Raw genomic sequence first — 15,100 nt, forward strand, 5'->3', positions numbered from 1 at the left:
CAGCAAGAGTCAGATGATCTTATCACAGTCTGTCAATACACAAGAATTATGACTACCAGCACGGGGCCCCACTCCTCATCTTTAATGACCGTGTGCAGACCCTGCCACGCTCGCTGTTGTTGCTCTCATGAAGTGACAAACAGGCCCAGATGTGTTGGACTGCGGCGCACACACATACACAAATACTCAACCACGTGCACTCATTCAGACTGATCTGCACTTTCTTTGCTTTCGTACTTTAACGAGCAGAAGGTATCTGCTTTTCAACAAAAACAGGTACCGCTGCTCATTAAAGTCTGTTTATATTAGCTCCTGTATGCTCGGAGTTCCCCTCAAATCCTTCTTTCATGTTCCCTTTTCATCCTTTTTGATCTCTCTTCTCACTCTCGTTCCATCCAGTCTGTCATTTCTCACTCTGTCCTTTTATTTATAATTTAATCTTTATTCAAAGGAATAGGTCAGCATTTAGGGAAATATGCTTACAACATTTGCTAACAGTTAGACACGAATATTGAAACCACTCTCATGTTTGTACTTTAACTTTGAAGCTATCACCAGCTGCTGCTCGGCTCAAAGACTAGAAACAGTAGGAAACAGCTCGCGTGGCTCTGTCCAAAGTAACAGAATCTGCCGAACAGCCCCTCTGAACTTCAGAATTAATACGTTTATCTTGTTTGATTAATCCATGCAAAACTAAAGATTTCGTGACAGATGCCACAAAATTGGAAATAAACCAAAAACAAGCATTTATTAAGTATCATCATAAAGAATATTTAATCCCAGAAACAACCAAAACTGCACCTTACAACAACCCAAGACCAAGATAAAGTGCTTCATAACATTAGCAGCCTGAAGACAGAGCACACAGTTTTCACAGAAATAAACATATTTAGCAATTTTAAGTTTCCAGGCAGAGGAAGCATTTTCGCAGTAATCGTTCTTTCAGCGTGGATTTTGAGATCTGTTAGTAAACACGAGTCCTGGGAGCAAAAAGAAAAGCTGTTCACACTTCCTCATTCTCTCTCTCACACTGATGTGTCATTATAGAAACATTTGTTAAATCAAAAGTCACCACTGCATATAAAAACACTCTGGTTGGTAGAAATCTGATGTGGGTTTGTAGAGCTGCTACATGGAAAGAGGAACATGGAAATATTGTCATTTTCAGTGCAATGTTCTGGTTTCATTTATTGATCTTGTGGTTACAGTGTTTATCTAGTGCTTTTCTTTTCTTCTCTTTTTTTCCGTTTCTTTTTTTTTTTCATCACCTCGAACACTTAAGCTGTTTTGAGTCTTGAACTCAGATCTCTCTCTGAAAACAACAGGGAGGTATCTCTCCGTTCGTTTCGCGCAGCACGGGGCGTCCTCCTCCTTCACTCGTGGCCTGTTGTTGATGGATGAGCAGTGTTTCCTCTGGAGGACTTTCCCCCCCGGGGTCAAGGCTAAAGGCTGGGTGGTGCCCTGAAAAGCGCCGACACACGGCCTCGGTCACAAGATTAGCCGGAGATTGTCAATCTCTGAGGACAAAAAAATACATAAGACGAATATTGAATGCTACACACACAACCACTTACACAACTACTACTAACCACTACACACACACACACACACACACACACGCACACGCATATAAACATACATCATGGATTTGTGTGCATTCACACAATGATTAGTCCTGCCATGTGGAGTATGTTGATTTATGGCTGCAGGGGCCAGCAGTCAGTTGTTTAGTCTGAGTAACGCTGCAGTAATGCTTCAGGAATGACCGGCCAGCCTTAACCTGTATGTGGTGTTGAGGCGATATGGCCAGCTGTGCAGGCACAGACTTATGACTGAGAAAGAAGACCGCGATGTGTCACCAGGGCTTTCCCCACCGAAACACAATTGTGGTGAAAAGTTCCAGTTTTCCACATCATCTGTTCCTCCCCAAAACTCATCAGTCTTGTCTGGGTCGATGTTTGTGTTTCACATATAAGTGCTATGTGTGACCAGGACCTTGGCTTGTGTGTGTTTATATGTGTGTGGTAATTGGCAAAGGCTGTGTGGCTGTGTGTGTGTGTATGTGTGTGTGTGTGTGTGTGTGTGTGTGTGTGTGTGTGTGTGTGTGTGTGTGTGTGTGTGTGTGTGTGTGTGTGTGTGTGTGTGTGTGTGTGTGTGTGTGTGCGTGCCCAGAACAAAGTCTTTAGCCCTCAGGCAGTACCCAGCACCCATACTTTCTCTCTCCTCCCCCCTCCCTGGCAGTAAAACACATCTGTAAGCTTCACAGCTCCCGTACAAAAACACTGGCTGCCCCTCTCTCACCAGCTGTATTCACTTTTCTTTCACCTGCTCTTGGCTCCATCTTTCACCCTGTCAGTCTGCCGCCCAGAAGCTGCCAGCTTTTACATCTTTCACTTCATGCTTATTTTTTTGTTTACTTACACACGCCTGTCTGTGGGGTTCAAGTTGCTCCCTTTCACCTACTTAGTCTGAATGAGTCTGAATGAGTTCTGATTGCAGCTAAATTGGTTTTACACAATTTCGGTCTAAGTTTAGTAGTTCCAATCATCAGTCTTATCAGTAATTATGTCACTGTATTCACCAAGCTGATTGCTGAAATGTGGGAAATGTGAGAAAATGAAAGCAAAAGGTAAAATCATTTCCCAAACTGATGTAAACATCCATCAGAGTTCCCAGACTGGCTTCTTGAGTCAGCTTAGCTTAGTTTTGTGCCATGAGGGGTTAGTATCGTTTATGCTCACTCTAAAGTTGTTTAGGTAATCTGGCTAAACTGTTGGCTTGTTTACATCCTGTCTGATTGTCTGACCACTCACGTTTCTTTCCTCATGTTACTTTATTGTACTGATGCAACCGCAATGTCCCCAGCCCTCAGGCATTACTTCAGTGTGCACAATGTTATCATAACTGACTGGTTGCCATGTGGAGTGTAAATGATTGACAGAACTACAAATACAAGACCCACATAGGAGGTGACTGTAATTTTCATTTAATCAATATTTGCCAAAAAGAAAACATAGACAGGAGAAGATTCTCTAAGAGCTTTACTGGACTCGCTTGAGGTTCTTCAGCTTTTTGGATGAGAGGTGAAACGTCTTCAAAAACCTCAAGCAAGTCCGGTTTCTTTTGTGAAGCTCTAAGAGACACCATGACCTGGATGACTGAGCATCTTCACACATGTAAACAGAAGATTGTAAAATCACAACAAGGACAAATACAAATTGTTTTAGTTAATCAACTAACAAATCAACCTTTAAATAGTCATCTGATTATTTACTTTAAGAAAATATGGGTATTGTTTCACATTTGTCCATACTAGTGTCAATATGATACATAGGTTTTAGACACCAATACGAAAACAATACTTTTATCAGTGCTTTACTTTGAGAAACATAAACATTTTAAACATGTCTTTTCTACAAAATCATTTTTGTTATTTGACAAAACAGGGCAAAGTTCTCAAAATCGATAGATTTCAATCAGGAACTATGACTACTGTAATAAAAGAAACCCAAAAAAACCCCCAAACTTTTCAGTGATATAAAATAGTCTTAAATTGGCAACATTTGGATTCAAATCAGCATCTATAAAACAATAAGTAAGCAGCATTACACATTTCACCATATATTTGAAGCCAGTTTTCAGTATTTCACTATTTTCACTAAGTTGCTACAGACACATTTCAGTTCAATGCCAAGTTCAATGATCCTGTCTATGAAATGTCATTTTCATCTCAATGAAGCAGAGCTCAAAGAAGTTATCAGAAACCTGACAGCCAGAAACTGCAGGTTGTTCTCCTGTGTTATGGAGGCGTATTTACAGCAGCTTTAATTGGTTGATGCACAGGTTAATAAACTGGCATGAGGCCAGAAACATTTAAAACGGTTGCCCGGTGATTGAATGGTTGTGACTGTGCTATGGGCGTTCTTGTGGTTTGGGTGTTTTGATTTGATCCACAGGCCCAGACCCATCCTCACCACATCTTTAAGTATTTTTGCTTCTGCAAAAGGCATCCCCCTCCTTTCTCTCCGTCTTCGGCCCATTCAATAACTGCCCCCCTCCCTTTTCTCTCCCCTCCATCACTCCACCCCTCCCCACTCCCACTGTTCATCCTCCCCTTGGCGGTTATGAGGAGACCCCCTAACCTGAACACAAGAGTATACTAGCCTTTACAATAACACACAAATTCTCCTCCAGAACCATTAAGCACCAGTGAACAAGTCTTCTCACTTCTGTTTTTACTCTCACTTCACCTCCTCTCCCTCCTCTTTTCATTCAGGCCATTAGCCTCCCTCTGTTTTTACACACCCTAAACTCTTGTGGGAGGAGAATCCACTCACCCTGTGGCCCTCATACAATCACCAACGCATGAATGCACACACTTTACATTTTCTTGCATTCTTTCTTTTCATTACACATCCTCGTTTTGTCTTTTAAGGAGTCTTTTTCACTACACTGAAGCATCCCACTGCTGCACATTTTAAAATCCTTGTGCGTGTTTTTGGGGTCGTTGCTCATTGTTTATGGTCGTACAAGCATATACATTTGCACTGATACACAGAATCTATCCGGTTTAAAATGTGGCCCGACATGTTTATGTCCTGCAGAAATATTTACAACCATTACCAACCGCATTTCTCACGCACATCCTGGCAGATTTAGACGGTTACTGGAAAACATCAGGTGACATGCGTGTACTGACCGTCGAGCGCTCACATACACTCACGTTCCATGGATGCAGTTCAAACACGCTCCCATACAAGAGGCTTAAACCTGACAATAACATATCGCTCATAAATAACACAAAATTAAGACTCTTTCAGCAGCTTGAAGATGTGGCCTGGCGTACCACATAAAGTTTGACGAGCCGGTTTCACGCTTCACCAGAAGAGAAACAACAGATGATCCTAATGAGAGCCTGGTGACATGATGGCCACATACATTCCCTCACACACAACGTAGTCAAAGTGTGAAATTCAGCAAGGCCAGTGTCAATGAGTGCATGCTTTGACGTTTTATCCATGAGAGTGTTTTAGTTACACTTTGTCACAGAGGCGGGTTCACATGGGAACTGTCAATCTGTTTGTGTGTGTGTGTGTGTGTGTGTGTGTGTGTGTGTGTGTGTGTGTGTGTGTGTGTGTGTGTGTGTGTGTGTGTGTGTGTGTGTGTGTGGGTGTGTTTGTGTGTGTGTGTGTGTGTGTGTGTGTGTGTGTGTGTGTGTGTGTGTGTGTGTGTGTGTGTGTGTGTGTGTGTGTGTGTGTGAACTTGACTACTCCCTTGCTCTCGTCTCCCCAGATGAGGAACTTTCCAGCTGTTTGTGACAGCTGTGTGAGTGAAGAGAGGTTCAGAAAAAAAAAACAAAAGGAAAAGAGGAACGAATCAAAGAAAGAGAGGAGGGAAAGACAAGAACATTGTGGAGCTAACACAGATTAGAGTTGCAAGGAAATCTGAGAGCTCTGTGTGCGGCATGCAAGAATGTGTGTGCGTGTGTGTGTGTTTGAACCAGCTGTATATCAGAGGGTTGTAAACTCAGTGGGTTTTTGACCAGGCAGGATGGTTGTGGTTTCCCAAAGTAATCCTACCTGATGAAGCTGTATGTGCGTGCAGTGTTGGAAAAAGTTGTCAGATCTTTTACTCAAGTAAAAGTATAACAATGAAAAAAAAAAAATACTCCATTACAAATAATGGCCCTCCATTCAAAATGTTACTTAAGTGAAAGTACAGACATATCAGTAAAATGTACTCAAAGGAATTTTTTGACATTTTGTGAACCATGCTTATTCACCACTCTCATATTTGTCCATTGAATATAAAGCTACTTAATGAAGTTTAGAGGTGTATGTATCTATGTGGATTTTATTACCTATGGACACAACCAGGCTATCTGTTTCCACCCGTTTTCCAGTCTTCATGCTAAGCCAAGCTAATTTTCTGATATCAGTAACCTTGTGTATTGTATTATTAGATTTTTAATCCTAATGCATCAACATGAAAACTAGCTAGTAATCTTAGCTGTCAGTTAAATGTAGTAGAGTAAGAGGACAGAGAGACCACAGCTACATTAGCAGCCCTGAGGCTATACTTAAAGCACAGCTGGGCTTTGAGCTACATGCTAACATGCTCACAATGACAATGCTAAAGTTAAGCAAGTAAAATCTTTACTGCGTTAACTATATTTGCCATGTTAATGTACTAACATTATGTGCTAATAATGTGCTAATTAACACTAAACATAAAATACAGCTGAGGATGTGGGGAATTTAATTAGTTTTTCAGTTGTTTTGTCATGAAGCAAATTGAAATTTTGACCTTATGATGACACTGGATGAAAATTCATTAGGATTCATCCTCTGGGGAACGAAAATACAACTTTTCCATTTCCATCCATAGAGCCACTCATGGCTAAAAAGTTTGATATTTCCTTCTGAAATGTAGTGGCGTTGTGGTATAAGGTGGTATAAAATGGAAATACCCAAGTAAAGTACAAAAATTATGCTTAAGTTCAGTACTTGAGTAAATGTACTTTGTTATTTTTACCACTGTGTCTGTGTGTGTGTCCCACAGGAGTGGGGCAAAGCTTAGTGAGTTATAGTCAGTACAGTAAAAACCAGCAGATGCTCCAATGTTTCAGCTGTTGTTTAAGTGCAGGTATGCTAAAACTCTTTCCACTGTACGGCTCCATAAGGACTCTGCTTGAGTGCACAAGTTGGACATGTGCTCACACAGACGTGCACACACACACATGTACACGTGCTCACACAGTCACTAGCATTCTGTGGTCATGCACTGAGAGCCACGATGGATTTATGTGAGCAGCCGCTTCCAAAAAATCCATTATTTCCATATGTTTCTAATACACCCGCTGACTGCCAAAAGCAGCATGGAGACTATGCACAAATGTGTGTGTGTGTGAGTGTGTGAGTGTGCGTTTGTGTATAAGGGTATGGCGTGTTTGCACTTACCTCCATGATCTCAAGTTAATTCTCCTCCCTTTTATTAGCTCTCTTCTTTGCGTTTTACTTGCCACAGTCCACTCCACCCTTACTTTTTCTGGGGACGAGGAGAGAAACAGGTTTACTAGCTGGGTGATTTCATAGTAGTTCAATGTGTGGCACTGATTTTTTTTTAAACTTTCCTCTCTGTTTCTCTCTGTTTTTGTCCTCCAGGTATGTGGAGGAAGTGCACTGGACTCCAGAGCAGAGCAGTGTGCAGCGTTTAACACCCAGGAGTTCATGGGTCGCCTCTACAACTGGGAACCTTTCACTGAGGGTGAGGACTGAGTTAACACACACACGGTAGTTAAGGCTTTAGCTGCACAATACTTCAATGTGATAATAGGCTTATAGGAGAGGAGAAGGAGGAGGGGGTGGAAAAGCATCAGTAAAATGTGTGTTTAAGTGAGTTAAATGTTGCTCTGGTATTAGTATGTGTTGGCAAGCTTCGATCGCATGCCCAACCCACCACAATCCTCTCCTCTCATTGGAGCAAGGCTACATCGTCGAGGGTGGTGAGAGTCAAGAGGAAAAGAGAATGACTGGAACTCAGTCCGCTTTTCTTCTTTGCACAAAACACTCTCCCTCCTCTCTTTTTCCTCTCATTTGTTCAACATAGCCCTTTCTCCGTTCCTCTCCTGCCAAACTTCTCCTCCCTGCTCTGACTAAGCACACAGATTCCTACTGGGTGAGATAAAGAAAGAGAGCAAGAGAAAGACAGAGAGAGGGAGGTGAGAGGTGATGGGATGCAAGTGCTTTGTCACATGAACACAGGGAGCTAAGGGAGTCAACATGCATTGTGTGTGTGTGTGTGTGTGTGTGTGTGTGTGTGTGTGTGTGTGTGTGTGTGCGCGCGCGCGCGTGTGCGCGTGCGTGCGTGTGTGTGTGTGTCTTTGTTTCTCTGATGTGTGATTTTCTCCATGTGTGGTTACACGTGTTTGTTTACTTTCTTGTTAAGTGTACAATAGTTCAGCGCATTGGAGATTGTGTCTGTTTATCTTTGTTTTCCACTGCTGGAAGGGAAGAAGGAGAAAGAGAGAAAACACTAAACAGATATTTGAGGAATTTGACAGAAAAGGAAGAGTGGATAGAGAGAATATTACAAACATGAGGGTTTGGGGAGTGAGGGGGGTAGAGAGATGAGAGAAACACAGCTGTGAAATGATATCAACAGTAATTGTCATTAGACTTAGAAATATGTGTGTGGACCTCTGTGTATTTACAGTACAACTTTATTGGCAAGTGCTAGCACTGAGGATGAATGGCTTAATGGGGCTGAGATAATATGTGGAAAAGTGTTTGCACATGTATGTTTGTGTATCTGTCTGTGATTACAGTATCAGCTGGCTGAGGTTCCTCAACACACTCACTGTGAGAGTGCAGAGCCAGAAACACTAGATCAGCAACACCACTCAACCACATGCATTAGTTTGATTTTATTCTCTCTCAAAACAACACACGTATAAAACGCTTGTCCAAATATACATAATACACACACACACACACACACACACACACACACACACACACATCAGTGGTTTGATATTAATAATGGGTCAGACAAACGGGGTTGCACATAACGATGAACCCACGGAGAATCATTTGGATTACCAAAGTCTGCAGGTCCCACTTTCGACTCATTGTTTTGGTTTTCCAGCCCACAACTTTGCTGTTGTGGTTCACTGCTCCCATCAGCCCCTTCCCATTTTCAGCTGCAGCAGACAGCTGTTTGCTGTGAAAAATTTTTGATAAACACGCTGTGCATCCTAAACATTGGACACTACCTGTTCAGCACCAAACTGCCGACAGATGAAGTTGGCGATTTGGGTCAGTAGAGACTAAAAATAGAGCTGTGAGGGAGCGCATATTGGACTTACATTCATCAGGTATATTAGCTTTTGTTTTGAATAAGGTAACCTGATGGGAACATCTGTTTTGGCAAATTGAGAAATTAGTTAAACTAAAATGTAATATTGCCTTAAAATGACCACTCTACGTAACTTATTTCCATTACAGCAGGTGTTCTGCTGTGAGATTCCCTGCTTTGACACAGGACGTCAAGCTTAAAGGATCTTTTTTATATCTTTTGGTTTGTCAGAGCAGACTGAGGGCAGTTTTGAGGATAGAGGCAGATCTAGACGATGCATGCTGTACATCTGTACCAGTAGTCCTCGCCGGGGTATCAGTTGGAGTCAGACTGTCTGCATAAACACAGAGGGGCTTTCCTTTTACCCACCACCCCTGTTTCTGCGTGTTTGTGAGGGGAAAGAGTGAGATTACTGTATTCATCCTGAGCTGAGCCGCTCTTAAATTTTCTCTATCTGCTGTGCGTCCTTGCCCTCTGCTCCAGTCCGGCTTATTTTATAACCACCGTGTCCTTGAGATCTGCTGAGATGAGGAGAGGACTGGACAGAGAGAGAAAAGGGGAAGAAAAACAGACACAACCTCTGACAGGGGTCTGAGGGTTTTTTTTTTGTTTTTTTATTTTGGACAAAAGGAGCCACCAAATGGCAGATGTCACATTTATTGGAAGCTGTTGTAAGATACTGCGATGGAGTCGATACAGTATTGTATGTGTCAAAACTATTTGCGGATGACGTCAGCTGGGTCACACACACTCGGTCTGTGCTGAAGATGATCCTTTTCCACTCTGCTAAGTAAACTATATCACACTGTTTACCCATTCCCACTGGCTGCAACCCAAACCTTCATATCTAGCTTCCCATCAACATACTGGAGGCTGCGAGGAGTGTGTGTGTATTGAATAGTGTATTAGTAATTTCTCTCCAGCTGCACTCATCTGTTTAGGACTTTGTACAGTGCTGCATATACAGTATTTCCCTTAAGTATTTATGTTGAACTGTGCTGCTCTTGGCTCTTTGTGTGTGATTCTCATGCCTCCAAGGTGACAGCCCTGTTGTATGTGAACTGCTGTTGTAAGTTTTGCAGCCTATGGTTTGGAACTGGAAGCTTAAACTGTAAAGCTGCCGCTGCGGTTATAAACCACAGAAGTGATAGTCCAGACTAATTTCCCCATACAAGCTCAGCTCTGAAAGCAGTACCTCAGTTTTGTAATTGCTGCACGTGCAGGTGTTGTTTTACTTGAATATTCCCTTTTTTTTCAGGCCTCATCCCCGCTCTGCGAACCCATCATCCCCTCTTCCTGTCCCACTGCCTCTCTCTTTCTTTCTCCCTGTTGAAGTTTGTTTAGATGGAGAGATAATGGGGAAGTATATTTAGACAACATATATTCCACTGTCTGAACACTAAGCTCAGAGAGGGTGAGAGAGACAGTGGAAGAGAAAGAGCGACCAGAGATCGAGGCAAAAAGAGAAACAGAAAAGCAGCTAGAGACAAATGAGAGATAACGACCAAAATAGTAAGGAGAGATTAAGGGTGACTTAGGAGTTGGAGAGTGCTCAAGCATGACTTCAGGACAGGAATCAAAGAAGAGGAGATGGAGCATGAGGGAGACGAGACTGAAAAAAAAAACCAGCGAGAGAGAGAGAGAGAGAGAGAGCAGAGAGTACATGAGTGGCAACACGTCTCCCAGTTTTAGCTCCCCCTCTCTTTTCTGCCACTGTCTCCAGTCTAATCTCTCAAAGATAACTATGACAGACGGAAAGAGAGAACAAGGGTGGAGAGAGAGAGGGTGGGAACTGCCTCCCTTTTCCACTTTCTTTTTAAATATGTACTGTATATCTGTCTCCCTGCAATTATCAGACAGCAGCAAAAGAAAGGAGGCAAACAAATGGCAGTAGCAGTGCTGAAAAATAAAGTTTGGCCCTTTTGGATAGCAGTCATGGACAGTGACTCATGCTTTCATACACATTATTGTACAGTAGCCGTGCATGATTAATAAGATTAACATTTGCTTGTTAATCAAAATCAATCAAATTAATTGTTAAAATCAATTAGAAAATAGAAGATTTATAGATGTATTGATTACTTTTCTAATTTTTCTGATAAAATACCATCATCACTCATCATTCAGTGTGCTTACCAGAAAATAAAGGAAGCATAAAAGTAGAACGAAAAAGCATGATAAGAAAACATTATAAAAATCAATTTCTTCTTTGTGTCACAAAGAGAGACAGTAAGACAACACCCCTTCGCTCCTCTTCTTTCTCTAATTGGCACCAGAAAGTTTCCACAAATGTTGACAATATACTGTTTCTTTTCGAATGTTTCATATGATCTCTCACTGTATTTTGGAAACAATGACAGAATTCATTAAGCTCTGATGTGTCTGCTGCACCACTGAACCTGTCACTGCTCCCTAGCTCTTGCAAAATGATTTAAGGATGTTGGAGCTGAGGTAGCCTATAGCCATGCTGAAGGACCACTGCTACGTTTTTGAAGTTTATTTATCGGCAGGTTGATATACCTAGTTATGCATTACCTTCACTTCCCTGCAAGCTTGTGGAAAGATAAACATCCGGTCTGGGTCAATTGCTTCACGTGTGTGACTTCCTCACCGCTTCCACCCACTTAGTGAGATAAAATACACTCGGTATTGCCCTTACATATTTGGTCAGGCACAAAACTGAACATGGTGTCGTGTCTGAACTGAAGTGACTCACAACATACCTTTTCCCTGATGCAGATATACAGAAGAATGCCTAATAGGCCACTTTTTTGTCATTCAGATAATAGTTGGTTCACTCTGTTCTCCAACTGAAATAGCTCTGCACCATATCCCTCTGTTTGGGTTGAGTCCCGCTGAAATGGAAACCCACAAAACAACATAATGGCATCTTAACAGTCCTGTTTTACTAATCCTTCTCTTGTGTCTGGAGGTTTTCAATTTTTTTTGTAATCATTTATGCTGACTTGTGTTGCTACTTGTGTTACACCTGGCAAGCATATGGAGTCCCTTTGAGCTCACTACATACTACACAGCTTTTGAATTCTCCCTTGGACACACAAGGTGAAAGCAGGGATCCGGTATTTGACCTTTAGTCTTTGTTCTTGGCCATCTCCTATGAACCCCTTGACTTTGAAGGAGGTAGGGGCTTTGGGCTATTTGCTGTCAATGTCTTATTGAACTGGGAGAGGAATTTTTCCATGGTGAAACAATCTTCAGTGTTATTGTATGAAAATTTAGTGGCACCGTTGTAATATCTGAACCACAATTTGATTCCTTTAAAATGTCAGATTGTTTCGCAAAATAAAGACTTTTGGAAAGTTTTTCAAGGACAGAATAATAAAACTGTAGAATAGTTTTGACCACCACATTGGAAAAGTGTCATGTTGTTCATATTTACATAGAATTTAACAGTGGGTACATTTTTGTCTATATATGGCAGAGAAATATGACACCGTGATGGGAAGTCACAATTTCAGAAGCACGGAAATTGTCCTTTTAACCCCTGAACTCCCAGTGACAGAAACCCCTCCCTCCCATCTGCAACTTAATATATGACCCCTTACTCAGGCTATGAGTTCATGTCTATAACTCTATTACACACAAACACAGCCGTGTACACACACACACACACACACACACACACACACACACACACCGGCTATGCCTGAAGCCTTTAACCCCTGTTCCACCCCCAATCTCTTACCTCAGAGTTAATGAGGAGCGGTGGACCCACCCACTTTCCCTTCCTGACTTTATCACCCATTTGTTTATCACTGTCTACCTTTGTTGAAGGAATACTTCAACCTTTTCAGATATATGCTTTTTCACTTTCTTTCTGCAAGAAATTAGAAGATTGATATCCATCCGTCAATCTAATATCCAGGTATAATTTTGTTTTTGGTTGATAGCCTGAACAGGAATTTTTGTTGGGAAGCTATTTAGTGTGACAGGTCTGAGGATGCCTCTGACTGCAGGGAGCTACTTGGTGCCTCTGTTAGTAACAAGTTGATTGACTTATTGTTGGTGAGAAGAAAAAAAAAAAAGACTCATCTATGAAACTGAAGGCCTGTCACACCTTTGCTAAATTTTGACCTTGAACAATTAATAAAAGGAACAAGCCGATTAATTTGGGTGTATGAACCTTTTTTGTGCTTTAAAGATCGACATTCATCTCATGTCTGTGTGTTAAGTATGGAGCTGGAGGCAGGATGTGGTTGGCCTAGCTTAGCCTAAAGACCTTTATGCTTTTATGCTATATGCTATGCATAAAGACATTTTTATGCTAAGATAGGAAAGAATTAGCCTGACTTGATCTGTAGTTCAAAGTATACACCTTCCAACAAGCTCTAAGTGATCTTCTCTGTACACAAACAGAAACATTAAGTGTGAGTTTGAGTTGAAACCACAGGATTGTTACAGCTCTTCTCATTTCACATTAAGCATATTTCCCCAAATTGTGAACTATTCCTTTAAACCTGCTTATTGTGTTTCCACGTAGACACACTCCTCTTACTTTCTCCACATTTTTTGCTCGTTCCTCACCCCTATTCCCCTGTGAGATCCTCTGTATTCTCCACTCGTCTATTTGTCTGCCTATTCTCCAAGTGCTGAAGGACTTTTCATTTCCTCTTTTACCTTGAAGCAATCTTCTCTTTCTCTGACTTTTCCCCTCTGTTCCCTGTTTTCATGTACATGTCTCCCTACAGTGTGCGCCCATTGGGTTCCTCTCATAAATCTAACCTTCCTCAAGCTTACGTTTACACTTCTGGGTATGTATCTCCTGGGGAAGGTGCAGCAGTCAGTGCACTTGAACAAGTGAGCAGCAGGGGAAATAGCTAATCGCTCTTTGACTGTCTTGACAGTCATGTGTTATATGGTCTGACCTCGGTTTCCTGGCCACATGGAAAGACGTTCATCACCCAGCTGCGTCTTCTCCTTCGCCAGGCAGACGCACAAAGACACAGCACTGAGTCACACACAGTCACACACACCTGAGGCAAACACATACGTTGTGCGATAATCCTACTATGCCCTCTCTCTCTCTCTCTCTCTCTCTCTGTGTTGCAGTCGGTGCGGACAAGCAGTGCGAGCTGACCTGCAGACCTGCCAGCTATCGTTTCTACGTCCGTCAGGCCGAGCGTGTCAGAGATGGGACTCCCTGCTTCAATGTCAGCTCGAATGACGTGTGTGTGGAAGGACAATGTCTGGTGAGTGCATGTGTGAGATTTTTGCTTGAGTCCAAGTCCCTCCTGTCTAGCCAGGGGTTGACAAAGTCCAGAACCTGGCTCTCTTAGTCTCACGTCTGGAGGCTGATTTAAGCCTGGCATTCAGATTCGGAGTTTCTCCAGTCTTTTTTTATTACCCTACTCTGGGCCTCTTTTCTCTGTATCTTTCCCTCTTTCTTTCATTTGCAATCTAACTCTCTGATTTCACCCTCATTCCACCCTCTTATTTCTGGCAGGAATCTGGCGAGCAACAGTTACCAATTTGCACAAACAACGGTGACATAAACACTGGCAATGGATGTGAAATGTCAACAAGAGTGGAATAGCTATTCTCTGCTCTGTCCCCACTCCTCCTCCCACGTCTCCCTTGTTCCCCTACCCCACTTTTCCCCCCATTGTCTGACCCATCACTCACATCTTTTCATGTTCCTCTCCTGCCAGACCGAAGGCTGCGATGGGACACTGGGCTCCGGCTCTGTTATTGACAAGTGTGGAGTGTGTGGTGGGCGGGACACCTCCTGTCGAAAGGTGACGGGAAGCTTCCAAAATGTCACGGTTCCCCTTGGTTACCACAAGATCCTGGACATCCCACCTGGAGCTACATTCATTAACATCACGGAGAGACGAGCAAGCCCTAACTACCTGGGTAAGATGTAATAGATACAAAACAAACACACACACACACACACACACACACACACACACAAATGCAGTTTAAGATTACTTGAATAATACCGTTTGCAGTTCCAATAAAAGTGAGACGCTGGCGAGGAAACTACAGATTTGAGAATGAGATTTGGCCCATGGGTATGTGTGTGCTGGTTAAGACTGTAAATTTTGTGGCCTTGCAGACTCAGGGCAGATAAAGCTAGTATTGTTAGAGCCCAAAAGGAGCCAGTGAAGTGTGTACGTGTGAATGTTTGTCTTGCCAGCTCCCTGTTTGGTAATGAGACAGCACTCCAAAGTCTGTGTTTGTCAGTCTGAGAGTGTGTTTGAGGTTTACTTACGGGGGTTTC

At 42.4% G+C, this 15,100-nt stretch overlaps 1 protein-coding gene across 2 annotated transcripts in view; it reads left to right on the forward strand.

Annotated features, from left to right (window-relative positions):
• Positions 1–15,100, forward strand: part of LOC111230137 (ADAMTS-like protein 4) — a 35,318-nt gene that overhangs the window by 11,494 nt on the left and 8,724 nt on the right. For both annotated transcript variants that reach the window (XM_022756738.1, XM_022756739.1), the window contains exons 5-7: positions 7,164–7,266; positions 13,927–14,066; positions 14,526–14,730. In XM_022756738.1, the coding sequence (XP_022612459.1) occupies positions 7,164–7,266; positions 13,927–14,066; positions 14,526–14,730 (448 nt within the window). The remainder of the gene's footprint in view (positions 1–7,163; positions 7,267–13,926; positions 14,067–14,525; positions 14,731–15,100) is intronic.

This window comes from Seriola dumerili, unplaced genomic scaffold, assembly GCF_002260705.1.
Source record: "Seriola dumerili isolate Sdu_G_001 unplaced genomic scaffold, Sdu_1.0 BDQW01000258.1, whole genome shotgun sequence".
Lineage (NCBI taxonomy): Eukaryota > Metazoa > Chordata > Actinopteri > Carangiformes > Carangidae > Seriola > Seriola dumerili.